The 25,400-nt window shown below is 46.0% G+C and overlaps 4 protein-coding genes across 5 annotated transcripts; 2 read left to right on the forward strand and 2 right to left on the reverse strand.

Annotated features, from left to right (window-relative positions):
• The first annotated feature begins 1,286 nt into the window (after positions 1 to 1,286).
• LOC134934885 (histone H1B-like) lies at positions 1,287 to 1,963 on the forward strand. Of its 2 annotated transcripts, XM_063930226.1 has the most exons (2): positions 1,287 to 1,891; positions 1,925 to 1,963. In XM_063930226.1, the coding sequence occupies exons 1-2, from the start codon at positions 1,298 to 1,300 to the stop codon at positions 1,961 to 1,963; spliced, it is 633 nt and encodes a 210-aa protein (XP_063786296.1). In that variant the 5' UTR covers positions 1,287 to 1,297. The 2 variants fall into 2 exon arrangements, with proteins under 2 accessions (XP_063786296.1, XP_063786295.1); XM_063930225.1 differs by having other exon boundaries at positions 1,287 to 1,963.
• A 984-nt stretch (positions 1,964 to 2,947) lies between these two features.
• LOC134934382 (histone H4) lies at positions 2,948 to 3,259 on the reverse strand. The gene has a single exon (XM_063929831.1). The coding sequence runs from the start codon at positions 3,257 to 3,259 to the stop codon at positions 2,948 to 2,950; it is 312 nt and encodes a 103-aa protein (XP_063785901.1).
• A 3,130-nt stretch (positions 3,260 to 6,389) lies between these two features.
• On the forward strand, positions 6,390 to 6,803 carry LOC134934886 (histone H2A type 1-like). The gene has a single exon (XM_063930227.1). The coding sequence runs from the start codon at positions 6,390 to 6,392 to the stop codon at positions 6,780 to 6,782; it is 393 nt and encodes a 130-aa protein (XP_063786297.1). The 3' UTR covers positions 6,783 to 6,803.
• Positions 6,804 to 16,642: 9,839 nt separating this feature from the next.
• On the reverse strand, positions 16,643 to 17,053 carry LOC134934887 (histone H3-like). Its single transcript, XM_063930228.1, has one exon. The coding sequence runs from the start codon at positions 17,051 to 17,053 to the stop codon at positions 16,643 to 16,645; it is 411 nt and encodes a 136-aa protein (XP_063786298.1).
• Between the last annotated feature and the right edge of the window lie 8,347 nt (positions 17,054 to 25,400).

The following is a 25,400-nucleotide window of genomic DNA, read 5'->3' on the forward strand; positions in this document are numbered from 1 at the left end:
TTATCCCTTGTGTACTGTAATCTGCAATGCTAAGGTTTTTATGTCTACAGTGCTGCAGAATACTTGTCTTCTTCTTCTTCTTCTTCTTCTTCTTCTCCCCCCCCCCCTTCTTCTTCTTCTTCCCCCCCTTCTTCTTCTTCTTCTTCTTCTTCTTGTTCTTCCCCCCCTTCTTCTTCTTCTTCTTCCCCCCCCCCTTCTTCTTCTTCTTCTTCTTCCCCCTCTTCTTCTTCTTCTCCCCCCCCTATATTTCCTTGTTTCATCCCTTCCTCTCACCTAGCACAATTACAAGAGGTCTCTCTAGTTATCCCCCTATACCTTCCTCTCTATTATTCCTGTATCCCCCTAATTAATGTTCCCTAATATTCCTAGTTTCCCTCTATTTTTATGAATATTCATACTGATTCTACGTGAGAGGAATAGAAGTATTCCTCTTATAGAGCTCCAATGTCCTCTATTAAACAAGACAAAGTCTCATACTTTGGCATTTTTAAAAGAGGAATGGTAATGGGAACAGATCACCATTGCCCTCACTCTGACACACATATCTTGCATAAATATACATTCATGTCTGTATGGGTCATTTTATAAACATTTGGGGAAAAACCCACCAACATTCTACACGACGGGGAGAATCTCACACAAGCAGGGTTAACCTGTGGCTGACTATGCTGGGTAACTCTCTTTTGTCACAGTAACTAGAGTTCCTAAACAAGACTGCCAATACGCTGTGGGGCAACCTGCCTGTGCTAGCCACCCGGGTGTACCGGAGCCCACACATCACCTTTATATCTTTGAAAATGCTGCCTCCCCTGCACAGACTGAGCCCCAGATCACCTTCGTTACATGTAGTGCCAGGGAAAGAGAAAAATGCCCCGATCAGACGTTTTAGCCTCGCAGAAAAGTACAGATGTGTTATATGCTGGGCAGATCCAGCCTGGTGTAAGTGAGCTGACAGCGGCTATTCCTGGGTCTCTTTGCAGCGCCTTGGCTAGCAATGGCCATATAGGCTTAGGGGAGACCTTGGAGTACTGGTGTGGTGCAGAGAGGCGGCACGCTGCTTTTCTCATGCCCTATAAAAGACTCTTTTTCTGCGCTAGGGAAACACAAGGTGAGGGCAGATTTCCCCTTACACACAGACAGGGAAGGGTTTACAAGGGCTGCTTATTCCGCCAATGGGAGCACAGAACGCACCAGGCTCAGCAGCCAATTACAGCACAGCAGGCACCGTATATAAAAGACGTCAGACAGCGGCTTGTGTAGGATTACTATTTGTTGGATAAAGTGACGTTGAGCTAACATGGCAGAAACTGCACCAGCCGTCGCCGCTGTCCCGCCGTCAGAGGGCGCAGCCAAAAAGAAGAGGCAGCCGAAGAAAGCTGCAGGGGGAGCCAAGAAAAGCGGCAAGTCTTCCGGGCCCAGCGTCTCCGAGCTGATCCTAAAGGCCGTGGCCGCTTCCAAGGAGCGCAGTGGGGTTTCTCTTGCCGCCCTGAAGAAGGCTCTGGCTGCCGGAGGCTACGATGTGGAGAGGAACAACAGTCGCATCAAAGTGGGGGTGAAAGGATTGGTGACCAAAGGAACGCTCACCCAGGTGAAAGGCACCGGCGCTTCCGGCTCCTTCAAGCTCAATAAGAAGCAGCTGGAGAGCAAGAAGGCCGCCCAGAAGTCTCTGAAACCCAAGAAACCAGCGGCAAAGAAAGTGGCCAAGTCCCCGAAGAAGCCCAAGAAAGCTCCGAGTGCAGCCAAAAGCCCCAAGAAGGTGAAGAAACCCGCAAAGGCGGCTGCTGCCAAAAGCCCGAAGAAGCCTAAAACTGTGAAGCCCAAGAAGGCGGCTAAGAGTCCGGCCAAGAAAGCGGCAAAGCCCAAAGCCGCCAAGAGTCCGGCCAAGAAAGCAGCGAAGCCAAAAGCGGCAAAAAGCCCGGCCAAGAAGGCAGCTAAGCCCAAGAAAGCTGCGGCCAAGAAGTGATGGAAAAGAAGCCGCAGCCTCGCTTCCTTGTTATCCCCCCAAAGGCTCTTTTCAGAGCCACCCACCCTGTCCAGGCAGAGCTGTAGGCGCACGGTGTGAACTGTTGGCTTCCAAATCAATCAGTAGCTGAATGGTTCCGTCCTGTGTACTCGGACCTAGGCGAGCACCGGGAAAGCCCGGCGCCTTCTGCACACACTTCCCGGTGGTTGTACAGACGGCAGCGTAGCTGAAAATCTATTGTAGTCGTAAAGAAACTGCTTTTAAGAACATACTGTACGTAATCCGGTGATTTATTCGGCGGGGCCAGCAAACCGAGCAGGAGAACGATTGTGTTACCCAAGATACGTCAGTCCCTAAGAGAGAGAGAGAGAGAGAGAGTGAGTGTGTGTGTGTGTGTGTGTGTGTGTGTGTGTGTGTTTTCAATGCAGTGGTACCGCTGCTATGAGATAGAAGTAGGTTACAATGTGTTATTTAATTGTAAGTATAAAATAACAGGAATATTTGGCACGGATAAATGATTGCACGGACATATTTAGCCGGGAAGTGAGTGGAGTCGCCGTTTCCCCTGCAGTTATATAATAATACCCATTAATGTAATCCTATATTACCGCGTGTAATGCTTGAGAGGTGTCGTTCAGTAAATACGTTTCCCTATGCTTTCACAATGTAACTCCTAGAACTAGCCATGACATTGCAGTACCCTCAGTACAACTCAGCAATGGATTCTCATAAGCGACTGCAAATGATTGTGCCGCCATTGGATTTTCTGCTTGCATCAACACAAATAAAGTCAGCAACCAATAGCAGAGGGAACGAATAAGAAGGAAAAAAAATGGTTCACATTAATGTACGCTATCAAAGGGTTCTCAGGACAACGATATGGGGCATAATATACAATGTTAGCGCAGCTCCCTTATAGAAGTGATGGGCGGCCCTGAAAAGGGCCTTTGTGTGTGAGTAAAGGAATTAGATGCGCCTCAATTTTTAGCCTCCGAATCCGTACAGGGTGCGTCCCTGGCGCTTGAGAGCATAGACCACATCCATGGCGGTGACAGTCTTCCTCTTGGCGTGCTCGGTGTAAGTGACGGCGTCCCGGATCACGTTCTCCAGAAACACTTTCAGCACCCCGCGGGTCTCCTCATAGATGAGACCAGAGATGCGCTTCACGCCTCCTCTCCGTGCTAGACGGCGGATGGCAGGCTTTGTGATGCCCTGGATGTTGTCCCGCAGCACCTTCCTGTGACGCTTAGCGCCTCCTTTCCCGAGTCCCTTTCCGCCTTTGCCTCTGCCTGACATCTTCTCAAACGGATTGCGATCAGTGAGAATACGTAACGCCTCACTTAGCTGCCCTTTATTAAGGGGTAGGGCGGACCTGATGGGTGACTGTGAGAACCTTGGCAGGAGGAGTCATGTATTGCCTTTCTTTCTTTAACAGGCACGCCCCAAACGTTGCCAGCAGCACAGTTTAGGATTTCTAATGTATTTCTGGTTATTCATTGCACTGAGCTGTTTGATACACGTTCACCTCAGCAATTAGGCTACCGTACGGCCAATCACAATGTTTAAATCACTGCAGAGTTCCGTATATAGTTTTTTTTTTTATATTGCTATTTTTCATATTAATGTTATAGAAGCATATTCATACACATAATGTACATAATATGCTACGAGACGTTCAAGGAAATCCTGATATGCGTACTATAAATCAATCAATCAATCAATCAATCAATCAATCAATCTTTTCAGCTACAGGGTGATGTGTGTTTGAGTAGTCACAACATAATAACCATAACGTCATTTTTTTAACGACTGATATATAAACTGTTACTATCACTGTGCTGCAACAATATTATTGAACTATCACATACTATATATACATCTGCACTCAGAAGAGATTCAAGCTGCAATGTTACCATGAATTGCACGGATAACAGAGATTGATTGACATACGCTTTTGTTTTCTATCAGTAATGACGATCCCTGGCCTATATAGATAAACAGCAAATGTGTGTGTGTGTGTGTGTGTGTATATATATATATATATATATATATATATATATATGTTCTACTAAACTTTATGTGTGGACATGTGGAAAAAGTAGAACAGCCTGAAATATCTTAAAAATAGGAGTTAATAGTCTATCCACTCCAATACAATACGTCCTCTCGGTGTAATGAACCTGGAATGGAGGCATTAAAGGTTAGATAAGTAAAAGATAACGTTTTTATTAAGTTACTTTTTAGCGATCAGTTTAGGGGCAGAAGATAATTTCTAGCTATAGAGTATCACATATCTATTATCTTATCCCCGTGTGATTCATTGATGTTTTAACGGCTATCATAATAGTTATGAAGCCGAACTCTGATGAGCACAACAGACATAATACATGCCTTACTGTTTTGACTTTATTTTTTCAATGTACCCGATATATTTCCCAAATACAGAACGCGTGTATTGGAACAGCAAATGTCCCGCACACATCCGCCTTCAGATAGGAAGAGGAATATTCAAAATGGACCAATGAGTGTCGACCAGATTTCGGCGGGACAAAACAAAATCACCTCAATGCCTTGCCGCTCCTGACTAGTCACTGTAAAGGCTAAAAGTTGCCTGGCTCCCGGGCTCGGTCTGCGTGCCAGCTCTGCGCTTCGGTCTCTCCTCTCCCTCTCATCCAGTCCCGATCCGGAACACTGCTGCTCAGCCGCCCCTGTATCTCTGTTATTCTGCGGAGCAAGGCAGGCATGTGTGCCTGAGCAAGCATTGTATGATCACCAAGCTCTCGGAAACGGGTGTCTAAGAATGGATTGGGTAGAATATACCTGCACTGATACCGGAGTTTGCATCCTGGTGTTAAGGTGCGATGATACAGTAACACTAGCAGCACACTACACAGGGCATCTTGAGAGACCAACGACCCTGTAGCATCTGTGATCATCAGGGTGATAGTAACACAATTGCTACAATCTAATGATACTGTGTAACATTTCAATGAGACACAATCATTCTCTAGTTCTGCAGAAACTACACGGTCGGTCACTGCTCTATGGATTGCTTTTTCTAAGCACTAACGGCGTCATCTGCTACATAATGCCTATCTATTACCCCGATTTACAGTTTCAGCCCGATTAGAGAGGTGGGTGGCTCTTAAAAGAGCCTTTGTGTTGATGGATCGGAGAAGGAAGGGAAACTACTTGGCGCTGGTGTACTTGGTGACGGCCTTGGTGCCCTCGGACACGGCGTGCTTGGCCAACTCTCCCGGCAGCAGCAGGCGTACGGCGGTCTGGATCTCCCGGGAGGTGATGGTGGAGCGCTTGTTGTAGTGAGCCAGGCGGGAAGCTTCCCCCGCAATGCGCTCAAAGATGTCATTGACAAAGGAGTTCATGATGCCCATAGCCTTGGAGGAGATGCCGGTGTCAGGGTGCACCTGCTTCAGCACCTTGTAGACGTAAATGGCGTAACTCTCCTTCCTGCTCTTTCTACGCTTCTTCCCATCCTTCTTCTGGGTCTTGGTTACGGCTTTCTTTGAGCCTTTCTTGGGCGCCGGCGCAGACTTTGCTGGATCAGGCATTTTCACCACTCACTTCTTCTACACAAAGCAGAGAGCATCTGTGCCGTACACCGCCCGGCTTTGCTCTATTTATAGGCATCTTATGCAAATGAGGCTTCGCCGCTTCTGGTAACACTATAGGGTAGAAGTGTCACGTGACGCTGAGTGGTAGCTAACCCCCCACACTACATATTGCGGATTGGTCTGTGGATAAACTTGAGCTGCATTGGTTCATTTGTAAGCAAACCAATCACAGAGCACGCGGTCGACCCTCTCCGAGTGGGGATCCGGATTGAAAGTCGACAGTAACTAGGTCGACAATGTCTAGGTCGACCACTATTGGTCGACAGTAACTAGGTCGACAGGGTCAAAAGGTCGACATGTTCTAGGTCGACAGGCCAAAAGGTCGACATGAGTTTTTCACAATTTTTTTCTTTTTTTTTGAACCTTTTCATACTTAACGATCCACGTGGACTACGATTGGAACGGTAATCTGTGCCGAGCGAAGCGCCAGCGGAGCGAAGGCACCATGCCCGAAGCATGGCGAGCGAAGCGAGCCATGCGAGGGGACGCGGTGCACTAATTGGGGTTCCCGGTCACTCTACGAAGAAAACGACACCAAAATAACATTAAAAACTCATGTCGACCTTTTGACCTGTCGATCTAGAACATGTCGACCTTTTGACCCTGTCGACCTTTTGACCCTGTCGACCTAGTTACTGTCGACCAATAGTGGTCGACCTAAACATTGTCGACCTAGTTACTGTCGACTTTCAATACCACACCCCTCTGAGTGTATATATAGGAGGAGGGCGGTATTACAGGCTCACATTTCCTCTCAGTTTGTTAGAAGAAATTCTTAGCTTTGTGAACTGAACATGTCCGGCAGAGGCAAACAGGGCGGCAAGACCCGGGCTAAGGCCAAGACTCGCTCATCCCGGGCCGGTCTCCAGTTCCCAGTCGGTCGCGTTCACCGTCTGCTGAGGAAAGGAAACTATGCTGAGCGAGTGGGAGCCGGTGCCCCGGTCTATCTGGCCGCGGTGCTGGAGTATCTGACGGCTGAGATCCTGGAGCTCGCCGGAAACGCCGCCCGCGACAACAAGAAGACCCGCATCATCCCCCGCCACCTGCAGCTGGCTGTGCGCAACGACGAAGAGCTCAACAAGCTGCTCGGTGGGGTGACCATCGCCCAGGGAGGCGTTCTGCCCAACATCCAGGCCGTGCTGCTGCCCAAGAAGACCGAGAGCCACAAACCGGCCAAGAGCAAGTAATGCGAGGCTGGCAGCTTCCACCACAGAAACGATGCACCCGGCACACAACACAAAGGCTCTTTTCAGAGCCACCCACGTCTTCCCAGGAGAGCTGAGTGTATTGCCATTGCTTGTGTTGTAGCGATATCTGATGGGCTAGCCGCGCTTTCCTCTCCACATCCCGTCCATACAACCGCTAAAGGTATAGACGCTCCCTTACCCTTTAGGAGCCCTGGTCAGTTGTGGTGAAATCTAACGATAGTCTTTATATTCCCTTTGCAATAACTGCATGCTGCAAATGAGGCCCCTTCCGCTTATAGGAGTGGGAAGCTGATCCGTGTAAAGTATATAGAGGGAGAAATCATATTCTCTCTGTGTGACGTAACAAAGCCAGGATGAAAACAGCTGCATGAAATAAAAGTATTTGGTCATTGAAAAAAAATGAGACTATCCTCTTAGTATCCCTGCTGAAGAAAACAATTTTACAAGGGAATCTAGGCGGAACACTAGTAACGATGTACTGTCGGTGAACCAGTCCGGCCAAATATTTCGTTATTTTTGATAGTGATCCCTTGATTCACTTTGGGGCTTGCTTATCATTGTATTATATATATTTAAGATGAACAGATTTGGCCTGTCCTTTAAAGCTGCTATAGGTGGAGAGCGGAGGATTCATCCGCATCCTGTTACTCTGACATTGAGGGGTAACTTATGCTGCAGCTCGTTTAGAAAGACTTGGTGGCTCTGAAAAGAGCCTTTGGGGTATATGCAATTGCGGTCGAATCGCGCCGTTTTTCGTCCGTTTAAAAATTTGCCTGTACTCGACAGCCGCAGCCCTGCCGCCAGGACCATGAATTCACCATATGCAATGCAAAATGGATTCGACACTCCCCTTGGCGGATCACGGACCAATCGGCGAGTAGTGGGTGTCCTGAATTCGACTTCCCGCCGTTTGCAGCCCTTTATTAGGGCTTGTTTGCTGCGTGCTCAGCAGCCATTTTGTGAACCTGCAGAGAGGTGTGAGGAGGTGCAGAGCTAGCAAATTGGTTGTTTGCTGTGGTATCGTTTGGACACCCAGCAGGCTTTATTCCAGGACAGACAGGAGGATACCTGTTACCCCGGAGGAGAGTCGTTTTTGGAGCGATTTCTACATTTGTAGGTAAGTACCACATGTGGGTCTGGTGTTGCATGTATGTGTATGTGTAGTGGGGGTTGCCATGAGGTGTACATGTGGTGTTTGGGTATGTGTGCAGGTATGTGCATAGCTCCTGCTTGTTCTACTGCATTTTTTTGTGGAGTTTTGTGTTTTGGGTAGTTTTTCACGTTTTATTTTTTCTTAAAATGACTTTTTGGGTCTTGCTTTTGCATTGGTGTACCTCCAGCATGTGCAGGAATGATTTTTGGCTAGTTTGGGCTGATTTTAGTGTGTGTCGGTATCAATGCGGTCGACATGTCGTGTCGTTTGTTTGTTAAAACCGTTTTTTCCCTCCTATTTTAGCACTGGTGTACCTGCAGAATGTGCAGGGATGCTTTTTGACTAGTTTGGGGTGATTTGGAGCAAGTTTGTGTCAGACATGAGGTCGACATGAGGTGTCGGTTGTTTGTCAAACATGTTTTTTCCCTCCTATTTTAGCACTGGTGTACCTGCAGAATGTGCAGGGATGCTTTTTGACTAGTTGGGGTGACTGTCAGCCATTTTGTGTGTGTCAGCCATTTTGTGTTAGCACAGGTTGACTTCCAGTATGTGCAGGGATGCTTTAACGGGGGATTTGTTTTTTGTTTTGTTTTTGTTTTTTTCTATTTTTCATTTATTTATTTTTATTTTATTTTTTTTGGAGTTTGGTCCTGCTTGAGAACTGGGGTCCCAGCAGCATGACATGTGGTTGCATATAATTTTGTAATGTGTTTTAAATTTGTAAAAATATATATATTTTTTTCATTTTACAACAGAGATGTCCAGGGACAAGCGGGCCCGATCCACCCCTTCCCCCCACCCCTCGGAAGAAATGTCCCTGCATAGCAACGAGGAGTGGGAGCCGACCCAGGAGGAGGATACGACCGACCAGGAATGCAGTGACCAGCCGCGGTCGTCAAGGGACCAAATGGAGAAGTCTAAAAAGAAAAAGCCTAGAAAGGTACTGACAACACCTGCAGACACAATAGCATCCAACTCGACACACCCTAGTTTGCGCACTGCCATGCACACCTACAGGTATATTTGTGCAATGCCAGGGATAATGACACTCACAGGTACATACCGATCTTATTAAATGCATGTTTTTTTTTTAATCCCTAAAGGCAAGAAGCCAGCCAGAGGAGCAGTCGGTGGAGGAAGCCTCTGGTGAAGACGCAGGACAGAAGAAGCCGCGTGGACCCAGATATACTGAGGCGGAAAACTGTGCCCTAGTGGATGGCGTCGACAGGTCCTACGAAGTTGTGTATGGACAAAGGGCACAGACCACAGCAGCAAAGACTAAACAAAACATCTGGGAAGCCATCGCGAATCAAGTCACTGCAGTATCTGGAAACCGCCGGAGCACCAGAAACTGCTTGAAGCGGTACAGTGATTGCCGCAGACAGACCAAAAAGAAGATGGGGATTCAGCGCCAACATGAGAACGCTACGGGAGGTGGCCCGGCTCTCAATCTGAAGTGGCTACCCTGGGAGGAAGTTATTAAAAGGCGCATGAACCCTGCCATGGTCCAAGGAGTTCACGGAGGTGTGGACTCCAGCCGTCCTGCTGGCTTTCCCGAGGAGGAAGAACCGCCCAGAAGATGGAAGAAGGCGGGAGACAAGCAGTCCAAAAGGAGGCCTGATGGTAAGAATACATTCAGATGAGCTGTATGAATTTTTTTTTTTTATTATTTGCTAATGTTTTTTTATTTTTTTCAGATACGCCTGCCCAGAGGACATCAACTGTGCGCAGGACATCGCCAGCGCGCGGACCAATACCTGTGCAGCAGGCATCGACAGCAGCGCGCGGACCACCACCTGCGCAGCAAGCATCAGGAGCTCACAGACCATCACCTGCGCGCCAGACATCAGCGCACAGAACGTCACCTGTGCGCCAGACACCGTCGGCGACCATACCACAAGATGGGCGCCAAACTACAGCTCCTGCGCGCAGTTCATCATCAGATCGTCATATCTCCTGGAGCTCTGGGAATGTGACCGAAGATCCTCAACAAGACATTACCCTTGTGGACCCATCACCCGAATTGTTTGAGTCTACAGGGTTAATGGACGAGACTTTTATTGGGTTTGAAGACAGCCATGCACAAGTATCCAGCCAGACCCATGAAAAGTCTCCAGAAATAAGGACAAGTGAAGCTCCGGGAGCAGCGGCATCACAGGATGGAGAAGGTTTGTATTTAATTTTTGGGGGTGTGGTGTGGGGGGTACACCAGTTTTGTATAGTTTATTAACTTTAATTTTTTTTCTTTTGCAAACAGTGATGCCACGGACCAGCAGCGGATTTGCTTCGGGGATTGGTTCCTACTACAGGCCGGATCTCATACAGGATTCGTCAGAGGATGACGAGGTGGAAGTGCAGCAGCCTGCAGTTTCTACATCCCTGTGTGAGTAAATATCGAATTGTGAGCCTTCAAACAAATGTATGTTGAATGGCCCTCATTCCGAGTTGTTCGCTCGGTATTTTTCATCGCATCGCAGTGAAAATCCGCCTAGTACGCATGCGCAATGTTCGCACTGCGACTGCGCCAAGTAACTTTACTATGAAGAAAGTATTTTTACTCACGGCTTTTTCTTCGCTCCGGCGATCGTAATGTGATTGACAGGAAATGGGTGTTACTGGGCGGAAACACGGCGTTTCAGGGGCGTGTGGCTGAAAACGCTACCGTTTCCGGAAAAAACGCAGGAGTGGCCGGAGAAACGGTGGGAGTGCCTGGGCGAACGCTGGGTGTGTTTGTGACGTCAACCAGGAACGACAAGCACTGAAATGATCGCACAGGCAGAGTAAGTCTGGAGCTACTCTGAAACTGCTAAGTAGTTAGTAATCGCAATATTGCGAATACATTGGTCGCAATTTTAAGAAGCTAAGATTCACTCCCAGTAGGCGGCGGCTTAGCGTGTGTAACTCTGCTAAATTCGCCTTGCGACCGATCAACTCGGAATGAGGGCCAATGTGTATAATAATTTCTAATTTTCTTTACAGCTGCACAAATGCAATTGGTGGCAGACGTCCAGGAAGGGCAGGATCCCTCAAATGTTCGGAGGGTAAACAACCTGGCAGCAGAGATGAATGTCAGCCAGGATAGTTTTCGGGTTGTCGTAGGAAGCAGACTGGACGCCATTGAGAAGACAATGGATAAGATGGCAAACGGTCTGCTTGAAATGCAGAAGACTCATGCCGACAGCGCGGCCGAAATACTAAAGACCAGAAGAGAAGATCATAGGGAGACTATGGACATCCTTCACATTCTGGCCAAATCCATCAACCGGCTGGTGGATAACACATCATGCCTGGCACACAGCAATGACAACATGTCGGAGAGCCATCGACAATCCTCATCCAGCCAACAGATGATCGCAACCACACTGCAGATGATCTATGATAAACTCCCAGAACCAGCTCATCAACACGCTGGTGATCCACCAATTCCGCCATCAAGAGCCACAAGGACGCTTCCTTCCCTTCCTACACTACCATCCTGGTATAGACGGTCACAGATGTACCAAGGACATACAGGGATGTACCCCACCCACCAGATGCCTCCACCACCGGCCGCAACATCTACAGCCGCAGGGGCCCCGAGGCCTAGTCAACCCACTACCCAGTCTCCCAGGACATCGACGCCCTATCAGGAGGAAGACCATGAGCCCGGTCGTATTGTTTTATTTACTGTTATGTTTTTCATGTATCCCTTTCTTCCCCCTCCCATTAGTTTTTTTTTTTTTTCTTACTATTGTTTTATATGTGTTGGGCTCCCCCACCCGTGACCGGGTACTACCAAGGAGCTTTATGTGTAGGCATACATGCGCGGGCATGTATGCGGGCGCGTGTGGTAACGGATGAAAGCTCCTTGTGGCTAAATGTATGATGGGCTAAAGAGCTATTCTGATACCACTCTTTTACCCAAAAAATACTTTTTGTAAAGGTGTACAATATTCTTTCACTGTTGTGTGAATTTACTATTCACTAGTGTTTGTTTTTGGCTTATTCATAGGATTGGGTGGAAAATTTAAGTGGACGGCTTAGTTCGTGTTGTGCGTACCAAGGTGAGTAGAGCCATGTTTCAATGTATATATATTTAAGAAACTGTTGACCGCCTGCCTTTGTGGAACCACACAACCCAGCAATGAGTCATGCTGGGCTGTGTGGTTCCACAAATGCAAGCGTGTCAAAGTGATGACCACTGACACCACGCCTGCCTTTGTGGAACCACACAACCCAGCAATGGGTCATGCTGGGCTGTGTGGTTCCACAAATGTTCTTGGAGAAAGGAACGAACATGACATTAGTGTCTTTAATATTTTTTTTTCCCCACAGATATCTTTCTACACAAGAAAAGAATGTAAAGAAGAACAAACTACTTTTTTTGTTTAATTACCTTTCAAATTTTTATTTCAAAAATCAAATACAATTTTTCTTCAATAAAATTATAAAATGAGAAGTTTTCTGTGGTTTTTATTTCAATTAATAATAAATACAATATTAAATATGACATGCAGTGGAATTGTGTTTGGTCGCCCATGGTACAGCAGGGGAACAGTTGTGTCCCTCTTCATCCATGAGGATTCAAGCCACTTGGGAAGGATACTCCGCAAGACCTGTGGAAGAGAATAGTATGAGATTCCAGGTATTGGTAGTTTCACCCTGGTACGGAAAAGGAAAAGGTACAAACAACACGACACAAGCAGGTTACAGCGGCCCCAAATGCAACCCTCCGGCACTTGCGTAACTACACATCCAAACATTCCCTGACACACATGTGTAAGCATCAGGGCATGATTGGATGTGCAGTTTGGCAAATGCCGGAGGGCTGCACTTTGGACATGCTGGGGTGACTTTGGACAAGAGGGATTTTTGGGCAATACATCTCACCTGAGCGGGGTTGTCTGCTACATGGCGGAGGTTCAGGTCCACATCACAAGTAGGTCACCCATTGAACATCAGGGGAAATGTCTTGTCTCTTCACATCCACGCCACTTGGGAAGGATACTCCGCAAGACCTGTGGAAGAAAATAATATGAGGTTCCAGGTATTGGAAATAGTCACCCTGGTACGGAAAAGAAGAGGTACAAGCAACACGACACAAGCAGGTTACAGCGGCCCCAAATGCAACCCTCCAGCACTTGCGTAACTACACATCCAAACATTCCCTGACACACGTGTAAGCATCAGGGCATGATTGGATGTGCAGTTTGGCAAATGCTGGAGGGCTGCACTTTGGACATGCTGGGGTGACTTTGGACAAGAGGGATTTTTGGGCAATACATCTCACCTGAGCGGGGTTGTCTGCTACATGGCGGAGGTTCAGGTCCACATCACAAGTAGGTCACCCATGGAACATCAGGGGAAATGTCTTGTCTCTTCACATCCACGCCACTTGGGAAGGATACTCCGCAAGACCTGTGGAAGAAAATAATATGAGGTTCCAGGTATTGGAAATAGTGTCACCCTGGTACGGAAAAGAAGAGGTACAAGCAACACGACACAAGCAGGTTACAGCGGCCCCAAATGCAACCCTCCAGCACTTGCGTAACTACACATCCAAACATTCCCTGACACACATGTGTAAGCATCAGGGCATGATTGGATGTGCAGTTTGGCAAATGCCGGAGGACTGCACTTTGGACATGCTGGGGTGACTTTGGACAAGAGGGATTTTTGGGCAATACATCTCACCTGAGCGGGGTTGTCTGCTACATGGCGGAGGTTCAGGTCCACATCACAAGTAGGTCACCCATGGAACATCAGGGGAAATGTCGTGTCTCTTCACATCCACGCCACTTGGAAAGGATACTCCGCAAGACCTGTGGAAGAGAATAGTATGAGGTTCCATCTATTGGTAATAGTGTCCCCCAGGTATGGAAAAGACAAGGTACAATCAACACTTTTTGACACAAGCAGGTAACAGTGGCCTTTGTCCCAAATGCAACCCTCCGGCACTTGAGAAACTACACATCCAAGCATGCCCTGACACAGCGTAAGCATTCCTGTCAGGGCATGATTGGATGTGCAGTTTGGCAAATGCTGGGGGGCTGCAATTGGGTCACGACAGGATGACTTTGGACAAGAGGGATTTTTGGGCAATACATCTCACCTGAGCGGGGTTGTCTGCTACATGGCGGAGGTTCAGGTCCATATCACAAGTAGGTCACACATGGAACATCAGGGGAAATGTCGTGTCTCTTCACATCCACGCCACTTGGAAAGGATACTCCGCAAGACCTGTGGAAGAGAATAGTATTAGGTTCCAGCTATTGGTAATAGTGTCCCCCAGGTATGGGAAAGACAAAGTACAATCAACACTTTTTGACACAAGCAGGTAACAGTGGCCTTTGTCCCAAATGCAACCCTCCGGCACTTGAGAAACTACACATCCAAGCATGCCCTGACACAGTGTAAGCATTCCTGTCAGGGCATGATTGGATGTGCAGTTTGGCAAATGCCGGAGGCCTGCACTTTGGACATGCCGGGGTGACTTTTTACAAGAGGGAGTTTTGGGCAATTCATCTCACCTGAGCGGGGTTGTCTGCTACATGGCGGAGGGTCTTGTCCACATCACAAGTAGGTCGCCCATGGTAGAGTTGGATAAAATGGGCCAATATTTGCAGCAATCCAACAACAGGATAAAACAGGGGGTAACGATTTGTCAACAGGACAAAACAGGCCTGGGAATGCACATCAACAGGACGTCAAACTCTGAAATACATAAATAAAGATGTTTTTTATTAGAATATTACAATCTCAGTTTACATGATAATACAAATGTTATAAATATACTCACAGGCAACCGAAAAATTATTTTGTATCACTGCCTGTCGGGAATCCTCTCCTTCGTCCATACCCACCGGTAGAGCAGAAGAACGATTACCGCGTCGGAAAGCACTGCGACGAAGAGTCACCGGCAAACGGTTTGCGACACATATGTTGTGTAAAATACAACATGCATTTACCATGCCGCAAACCTTCACCGGTGAGTACAAAAGAGCACCGCCGGAAGTGTCTAAACATCGAAACCGGCTTTTAAGTACACCGAAGGCACGTTGAATTATTTGCCTCGATGCAATGTGTGTCTCTTGGTAGCGTTTTTGTGCTCTACCAACAGGATTAGACAATGGGTCAAGAGCCACGATTTGTTGGGATAACCCGCATCGCCTATAGAAAAGAAAAAAAATGGTAGGTAATCTAAAAAAAAAAAAAAAAAAAAATTATTAAAATAATAAAAAATAAAAACAATTATTAAAATACATACCTAACAGCCAGCCACCAGGCATGTTTCCTGTTTCGAACTTGTCAAACAGCGATGACTGGCTCAGGATGAAGGAGTCGTGAGACGATCCAGGAAATCCCACAAAAATATTTAAAAATCTCATGTTGACATCACAGACCGCCTGTACATTCAAGGAATGGAAATGTTTTCGGTTCCGAAAACATTCTTCCGAATTACGTGGCGGTCTGATCTGCACGTGGGTACAGTCAATCGCGCCCAGCACATTGGGAAGTTTGTATTTGGTGAAAAAGCCTAATTTGATCTCTCGACATTCGCTTTCCGTCTCTGGAAATGTGATGTACTGGATCGTCAATTTGCGGAAAGCCCTAATGACCTGGGTTATACAGCGCGACAGTGTCGACTGTGAAAAACCGCATGTTTGAGACAGTGTAGGCTAGAATGTGCCTGACGCCAAAAAATGTAACGTACCCAGCAGTTTCTGGAAACCGCTGACTGCACGATTCGTCCGTGCCCGAGGTTCCAGGTCGGCCTCCAACAGAGCATACAGCGAATATATGTCGCGAGTCGATAAGCGATAATTTTGAATCACCTCGAACTCGCTGAGATCCTCCAGTTCACGCCTAGTGCGATACTGGCGTGGACGTGGAAATGAAACCCGCAATACTGGCTCACCCAATGCAGACATTTGCTGACTTTGATCTTGATGTTCAGCAGTCCATTCTTCCTCCATGCTTGCAACCAGCATGAACATCACAATCTGGTCAGAAAAAGGCTCCATTATTGTAGTCAGTACAAAAATAGGAATGAGTTTTAAAACGCAGGAATTGTCCTAAAAAAACGATTCCACAATAGAGCTGACTGAAATAGCTCCTTCTCCCTAGTCTCAAAAAACCAGGTGTGAGGAAATAAGGAGGGGCTTTGCAGTAGTGTATCCTGGGTTAAACTGTGGAATCATGGGTACATTTCCCTCAGCAGAGTGAAGAAAAAAATATTCTTTTAAAAAATCAATTAAATAATACTTGTGAGTCAAATAAGACAAACCAAGTAGATAATCCCTTCAAATATAAATAGATATGCTATTAGCAATACAAAATGCAAAAAAAAAAAACATTTATGAAAAAAATTTTATTAGATCCCGCCAGCAAAGTGAGGCAGACTGAAAATGGCGAATTTGCGGTCGAATAGCACTGTTGTCGAATCGTCATTTTTCAATTGAATATACTTTTGTCGAAAAGCCGCATTTTGACCATTGCAGACATGTCGAATTTTGAAAAAGTCGATTTGATAAAAGTCGAATCTGAAACGGCAGGTATTTAGTCGAAAAGTACTGTATTGCATAGTCGAATCCAATTCGACTTGGTTTTTTGGTCGAATATGTCCCGTTTTTCGACTTTCTCATCAATTCGACCGCAATTGCATATACCCCTTTGTGTTGTTGCGTGTATAGGAAGTGCCGAGTATCTATGCCCTCTCCCCTCGGATCCTGCGGGCCAGCTGGATGTCTTTGGCCATGATGGTCACCCTCTTGGCGTGGATGGCGCACAGGTTGGTGTCCTCGAAGAGCCCCACCAGATAAGCCTCGCTGGCCTCTTGCAGGGCCATGACGGCGGAGCTCTGGAAGCGCAGGTCAGTCTTGAAGTCCTGGGCGATCTCCCGCACAAGACGCTGGAAGGGCAGCTTGCGGATCAGCAGCTCAGTGGACTTCTGGTAGCGGCGGATCTCCCGAAGAGCAACGGTCCCGGGACGGTAACGGTGAGGCTTCTTTACACCGCCGGTAGCTGGGGCGCTCTTCCGGGCGGCTTTGGTCGCCAGCTGCTTGCGGGGAGCTTTGCCGCCAGTGGACTTACGCGCTGTCTGTTTGGTCCTGGCCATGTCTGACGTAGGTACGTGGAAGGAAAGAGAATGAATAGAGAGCTGCCGTTCTACAGCTCTATTTATACGCATTGCTGCCCTGTGATAAGAGGACTTAGAAACGCCCTTCGACCTGACTGGTTTAGACAAAGCCTTGGATTTTTCAAAAAGACCGCCAAGAATTGGTTTTTCTTTTTTTTTTTTTTTCTTTTCTTTTTCCTTCTTCTTTCTCTTCTTCCCCCCTATCTCAGTTGTACTTGTAAAGTAGAAAAATATACCCCCTTTACATAGCATATTCTATAGCTTTAGATTCGAGTATAATCAGATATTCGAAATGCGTTGGAAACTGATTATACTAACAGAAAACAGTAAATACTATTATATGTACTTACAAGCTATACCTACTAATTCCAGTGAGACCTTAATATATGAGTGCAGGAAAACGGGGGGAACAACCTGTATACTGCATGATCTAAAATAACAATCGTTTCATTATTAAACCATAAAAACATGTTATGCAGTTACAAGCATATAGTGAGTACGGTAGCTGTAGAATTGAGTATGAATAGAACTTCTGCATGTGTGAAACGATTTGATACTAATGGGAAACAGTATTATAGTATGATACAATTGTAACTATTCTATTGAAACATTTGGTGATACAAACTATGCACATGTATCCATTTAGACCACAAGCTAATCCTTATATGTCTGGGACATTGCATGAAGAAAATACAAGGCTACTGTTGATCTGGATTATAGAAAGGGGCTTTTCTACTACTCAGTGGAAACTAAATAAAAAAAAAAAAAAACCTAAAGGCCCTGCGTATACAAGCAATCGTTTGTTGTTCCATTGTAATCACTGAATTTTTAATTATGCACATGTAATTTATTTATATCCATTTTGCTGGTTCTTGAAAAAAAAAACTGCAATCTTAAAAAATTGAAAAAAAGTTCAATTTATGATAAAATAAATGAGTTTAGGCTCTTAAATGGGACCATAGGGATTTAAGGCCAATATATATTTACCATGGGTCAGAATTAATTAATTAAAAAATTAATTAATTAATTTATGTATTTATTTATTTATTTATTTTTCTACCATCCTTGGAGACGCAGAAAGCCACTTTCTTTTTTTTTTCTTTTCTTTTTCCTTCTTCTTTCTCTTCTTCCCCCATTCTCAGTTGTACTTGTAAAGTAGAAGAATATACCCCCCTCACATAGCATATTCTATAGCTTTAGATTTGAGTATAATCAGATATTCGAAATGCGTTGGAAACTGATTACACTAACAGAAAACAGTAAATACTATTATATGTACTTACAAGCTATACCTACTAATTCCAGTGAGACCTTAATATATGAGTGCAGGAAAATGGGGGGGGGGGGGGGGGGGGGGGGGGAACAACCTGCATACTGCATGATCTAAAGTAACAATCGTTTCATTATTAAACCATAAATACATGTTATGCAGTTACAAGCATATAGTGAGTACGGTAGCTGTAGAATTGAGTATGAATAGAACTTCTGCATGTGTGAAACGATTTGATACTAATGGGAAACAGTATTATAGTATGATACCATTGTAACTATTCTATTGAAACATTTGTTGATACACTCTATGCACATGTATCCATTTAGACCACAAGCTAAACCTTATATGTCTGGGACATTGCATGAAGAAAATACAAGGCTACTGTAGATCTGGATTATAGAAAGGGGCTTTTCTACTACTCAGTGGAAACTGGAAACTAAATAAAAATAATTAAAAAAAAAAACCTAAAGGCCCTGCGTATACAAGCAATCGTTTGTTGTTCCATTATAATCACTGAATTTTTATTTATGCACATGTATTTTATTTATATCGATTTTGCTGGTTCTTGACAAAAAAAAAAAAACTACAATCTTAAAGAATTGAAAAAAGTTCAACTTATGATAAAATAATAGAGTTTAGGCAAGAACAAAACAGCAAAACGGAAATGATTTTCAATTTGTCAAGTAGGGTGTTAACAGTTGAGGAAAATAATTTGTTAACAAAAGGTCTTTCATTTGTGCCGACAAGTAACTTTAATGATTTCCAATGGAAACTTGACTCTTACCGTTTTAATCAGAAATTGAGACTACGTGAACATTTCGGACAGAGTGGTGAGGCTAAGCCTGTGCGGGTAAATCCTCTACAGAAAATCCAGAGTACATAAACGTTTGACCCTATAAGCATGAATACGTCATTAAGATGCTTCAACCGGTCCTTGGACCTGGCAGTGAAGGATGTTGTCCAATCTTTTAAACCAGTCAAATCCAATATGTCCAAAATTGATTGGACTACTTTGAAGAACTTGAGTTGTGATGAGAGCATCATTATCCGCCCCGCCGATAAGGGGGGCGGTATTGTTATACAAGATTTACAGATGTATAGAAATGAGATCTACCGGCAGTTAGCATATACTACGGTATAGGCAGAATTACCAGCAGACCCAACAATCAGATTCAATACCGAGCTCAAATGTGTGTTGGAGGAAGCGGTTGCAAGTGGGTATATTACCCGGCCAGTGATGTTTACATTGATACAGGAAAATCCGGTGGCCCCGGTTTTATACACGCTGCCGAAAATACATAAACATCCGACGACACCACCTGGTCGTCCAATCATCTCCGCTAGAGACTCCATCTACTATAGAATTTCACAATATTTGGACATGTTCCTTCAGCCAGTAGTCCAGGCCCAGAGGACATACCTCAAAGATACGACTACACTCATTAACTTACTACAAAATTTACTGACGTTGCCTAATGACGCATTCTTGTGTACATTGGATATTGTTAGCCTGTACACTAATATCCCCCACTCTGGGGGGTTAGAAGCAGTCTTTCGATTCCTTGCTACTAGTCCATTATACTCAGGTCCTGATCTTACGTTTTTCATCAAACTTGTAGAGTTGACTCTCAAAAGGAACTATTTCCTTTTTGATGCACGCTGGTTTGTACAACAACAAGGCTGTGCCCCATGGCCTTTGCTAATAGCTATATGTTCGAGGTGGAAGAACAAGCGTTCTTCAGTGATAGGAGTATTGCAAATAAAATACCATTCTACGTACGCTATATCGACGATCTGCTACTAGTATGGACCGGTACTGAAGCGGAGTTCTCAGAACTGATGGCTGATATTAATTCCACTGAGAGTACCATTAGATTTACCCATCAAATGAGCACACAATATGTCAACTACTTGGATGTCAACATCTCCTTGTCTAATGGTAAAATCAGTACGGCTCTCTACAAAAAGGAAACAGATAGAAATACTATCCTGCACTGCAGTAGCCAACATCCTGTCTCCACAAAGAGGGGATTGCCCTTCTCTCAGTTTCTGAGAATTCATCGTATCTCAGATGATCTCACTGAAACTGTGAAAGAAATTGACACCATGATTAGGCAGTTTGTGGTGAGAGGCTACAATTACGAGAATCTTATTGCAGCAAAGGACACGGTACTTGCTATCCCTCGGACAGAGACGTTGATTTCTACAGCTGCTGTAAAGAAACATAAAAAGGACATTGTGCCGTTTGTTCAACAATTCAATACTGCCAGTCCCGCTATGTCGAAGTCCGTTAAGAACTTATGGCCGATAGTCACCTCGGACCCGGATCTTTCAATGTTGAAAAACTCCAAAGTGATGGCTAGTTATACTAGGAACTGTAATTTGAAGGACTGGCTAGTAAAAAAATGATATCTCTGAGAGAAAAGCAGGTGGCCCCACCACTTTTCTGACAAGGAAGGCTGGATGTTACCGCTGCACAGGGTGCATTACGTGCAGCTACCTGGAGCATGGCAATTCCTTCTCCCACCAACATTCGGGGGAGTGGATAGCCATTCGACAGGTGCTGACATGTAGTAGCACCTTTGTTGTTTATATTATCCGCTGTCCTTGTGGACTTCTCTATGTAGGGAAGACCACAAGACAGTTCAAGGAGCACATGGCGCTCCATAGGTCAGCCATCCGACATGCCTTAAAGGGTGGGAAGGATGCCACCAATCATCCGGTGGCCAGACACTTCAAATTGTTGAATCATAGTCTGGCCACTTTGAGATATAAAATCATAGATGCCGAACCCAAACGATTAAGAGTCGGAGATAAGAGCAAAGCCCTCCTACAGAGAGAGGCAAGATGGATACATCTGCTGAACACCATAGCGCCGAAAGGTCTCAATGAGCATCTTCCCCTCAACTGCTTCCTATAAATCTCTGTGCTGCACTGTGTCTATTAACAATAGTTCTGACTACTCAGGGTTAATTTAATGCATGATGTCTTCTAGTTATGTCTATTACCTAAAATGTGGGGTATTTATTCAAGTTTAACTACTGATTTTCAATTATTTTTCCCACGATGGGTGGATTCTGCTTATGTGAATTATGTATGTATTATGTTTTCAGTACAGTTAACCCGTGATTGTCCGCTGTGTAACTTAGATTATTAGTCTCTGTAGTGGGTAGGCATATTCCTGATGAATAGTGTGCTCACATGATCATTTGTTTTTGTTTCACTGGTTGCTAGGTTACCGTCCGAGCGGCCGGGCGCACAGGAAGTGCGCGGCGCTATTGAGTGTCGTCAGTGGACTCGGCGCCCGTGACGATGGCCTGGATGCACGAGGTGGGGTGAGTAGCTATTTAAGTGTTCATTGTTTGTCATGTTCTTATCCTGATGACGATAGTAAAATATCGAAACGTTGAAACTTGAACCAGTGACCGCTGTGTCCAGTTTGTTTTGAACTAAAAGCCTGAGAGTGCCGCTGCCTTTTTTCCATACATATGGTTGAGAGACCAATACAGGAGGCACCTGGGTATATATGTTTGGTTGGAGTGAGTGCCGGCTGCAATTAAGAGGGACTGCTATGGGGTCTAATATGGCCCCAGCATATGCAAATTTATATATGCATATGTATGAAATGCAACATATCTTATCCTCGGTTAATTTTTCAGAATTTATTTATTTTTGGTATCCGTTCAGTTTATCGACCTACATTAGATCGACAATCCAAAGATCGACACCACTTAATCGAACAACGAATGATCGACAACTACACATGATCGACAAACAAATGATCGACTAAATAACAAGATCGACATCGCACTCATCGACAGCATCACTACATCGGCAAATCCGAAAAAAGAAAAACAATAGTGCGACAGATATATGATCGACATAATTAAAGATCTACGTGGCACATAATCTACAATGCAAAAATCGAATGACTATAAATAGATAAGATGTTAGATCGACACAAACATGATCGACAAAAACTACCAGCGACGGGACAAATGATCGAAAAATAAATCATCGACACATTACCCGACAGACTACACATTAGATCAATCAATGCATATGATCGACATTAATTTTAATCGACCTAACATATGTCAGACAGTCGGGACACAGACATACATCAGATAGACAAAACTATACATCGACAAATTACCTCATCGACAAACGTAACAATCGACTGAATAAATGATCTACAACTGTAACAGCGGCATACATTAGATCGAACTACAATACATCGACACCAACATTTGTTAGATTATACTCCGCTTCGATAGTACAAATGATCGACATTCGACTACAGCTGCCACTACCGTCCACCTAGCCAACCGTGCCCCTATATTCAGTTCATCACCCCTCCCTCCAACGGTCCACCGCGACCCCGCTATCCACAGCCGTCTACTACCCCTAGACGCTGCCGCCCACACCAGTCAGTCACCCGCTAATCTAGCGGAGGCGACCAGCATCATTGCCCGTGGCACTACAGGTGCCAAAATGCCCCCACACCTTCACCAACACTACAGCTACCACTACCGTCCACCTAGCCAACTGTGACCCTATATTCAGTTCATCACCCCTCCCTCCAACGGTCCACCGCAACCCCGCTATCCACAGCCGTCTACTAGCCCTAGACTCTGCCGCCTAGACCAGTCAGTCACCCGCTAATCTAGCGGAGTCGACCAGCATCCTTGCCCATGGTACTTCGGGTGCCAAAATGCCCCCCACACCTTCACCATCACTACAGCTGCCACTACCGTCCACCTAACCAACTGTGCCCCTATATTCAGTTTATCACCCCTCCCTCCAACGGTCCACCGCGACCCGCTATCCACAGCCATCTACTACCCCTAGACGCTGCCGCTTAGAGCTTTACCCCATTAATACATAACCATGGTTATATTTTCTCACTACTTTCACACCCTGTTACTGAACGGATACCGGTGCTGAGCACTCCTGAACGTTACTTCACCCCACTTTGCACACAGCTATTATCATTAACTAAAGTTTTTCTGAACACCCATGAACCTCCGTTCACCCCACTTTACACTCTGCGATTATCAGTAACGTAATTTATGAAGATGACACATCACATGACATGTCCAAAAAAAAGTGGCATCAGTGAACAGAAGGTCAATCGCAAGTCACTGTAAATCAATCCTTTTAACTCCCAGCCAGAGCATATACCCTCCCGCCTGAAAAGTCACCTGTTAATACAGAGTATTCGACCTGCATCACTCCCCGTGGAACTACAGGTGTAAAAATGCAATAACCAACCTTTCCTAACACTCTATCTACCTACATCCTTACACCTATACAAACTTTCCCCTATATGCACTTCACAACCCTCCATCAAACGGTCACCAGCACCCCTCTATCCCTAGCCGTTTACTACCCCTAGACGCTGCCGCCCACAACACACTGCCACCCGCTATTCTATCTGCTTCGCCCGCCAGCATATCCCTTGGCACTACAGGTGCCAAAATGCCCCCCACACCTTCACCAACACTACAGCTGCCACAACCATCCACCTAGCCAACCGTGCCCCTATATTCAGTTCATCACCCCTCCCTCCAACGGTCCACCGCGACCCCGCTATCCACAGCCGTCTACTAGCCCTAGACGCTGCCGCCCAGACCAGTCCGTCACCCGCTAATCTAGCGGAGGCGACCAGCATCCTTGCCCGTGGCACTACAGGTGCCAAAATGTCCCCACACCTTCACCAACACTACAGCTACCACTACCGTCCACCTAGCCAACCGTGCCCCTATATTCAGTTTATCACCCCTCCCTCCAACGGTCCACCGCGACCCCGCTATCCACAGCCATCTACTACCCCTAGACGCTGCCGCTTAGAGCTTTACCCCATTAATACATAACCATGGTTATATTTTCTCACTACTTTCACACCCTGTTACTGAACGGATACCGGTGCTGAGCACTCCTGAACGTTACTTCACCCCACTTTGCACACAGCTATTATCATTAACTAAAGTTTTTCTGAACACCCATGAACCTCCGTTCACCCCACTTTACACTCTGCGATTATCAGTAACGTAATTTATGAAGATGACACATCACATGACATGTCCAAAAAAAAGTGGCATCAGTGAACAGAAGGTCAATCGCAAGTCACTGTAAATCAATCCTTTTAACTCCCAGCCAGAGCATATAACCTCCCGCCTGAAAAGTCACCTGTTAATACAGAGTATTCGACCTGCATCACTCCCCGTGGAACTACAGGTGTAAAAATGCAATAACCAACCTTTCCTAACACTCTATCTACCTACATCCTTACACCTATACAAACTTTCCCCTATATGCACTTCACAACCCTCCATCAAACGGTCACCAGCACCCCTCTATCCCTAGCCGTTTACTACCCCTAGACGCTGCCGCCCACACCACACTGCCACCCGCTATTCTATCTGCTTCACCCGCCAGCATATCCCTTGGCACTACAGGTGCCAAAATGCCCCCCACACCTTCACCAACACTACAGCTGCCACTACCGTCCACCTAGCCAACCGTGCCCCTATATTCAGTTCATCACCCCTCCCTCCAACGGTCCACCGCAACCCCACTATCCACAGCCGTCTACTACCCCTAGACGCTGCCGCCCAGACCAGTCCGTCACCCGCTAATCTAGCGGAGGCGACCAGCATCCTTGCCCATGGCACTACATGTGCCAAAATGCCCCCCACACCTTCACCAACACTACAGCTGACACTACCGTCCACCTAGCCAACCGTGACCCTATATTCAGTTCATCACCCCTCCCTCCAACGGTCCACCACGACCCCGCTATCCACAGCCATCTACTAGCCCTAGACGCTGCCGCCCACACCAGTCAGTCACCTGCTAATCTAGCGGAGGCAACCAGCATCATTGCCCGTGGCACTACAGGTGCCAAAATGCCCCCCACACCTTCACCAAAACCCCACCTGACACTACCGTCCACCTAGCCAACCGTGCCTTTATATTCAGTTAATCACCCCTCCCTCCAACGGTCCACCGCGACCCCGCTATCCACAGCCGTCTACTTACCCTAGACGC

This window comes from Pseudophryne corroboree, chromosome 6 (genome assembly GCF_028390025.1).
Source record: "Pseudophryne corroboree isolate aPseCor3 chromosome 6, aPseCor3.hap2, whole genome shotgun sequence".
Taxonomy (NCBI): Eukaryota; Metazoa; Chordata; class Amphibia; order Anura; family Myobatrachidae; genus Pseudophryne; species Pseudophryne corroboree.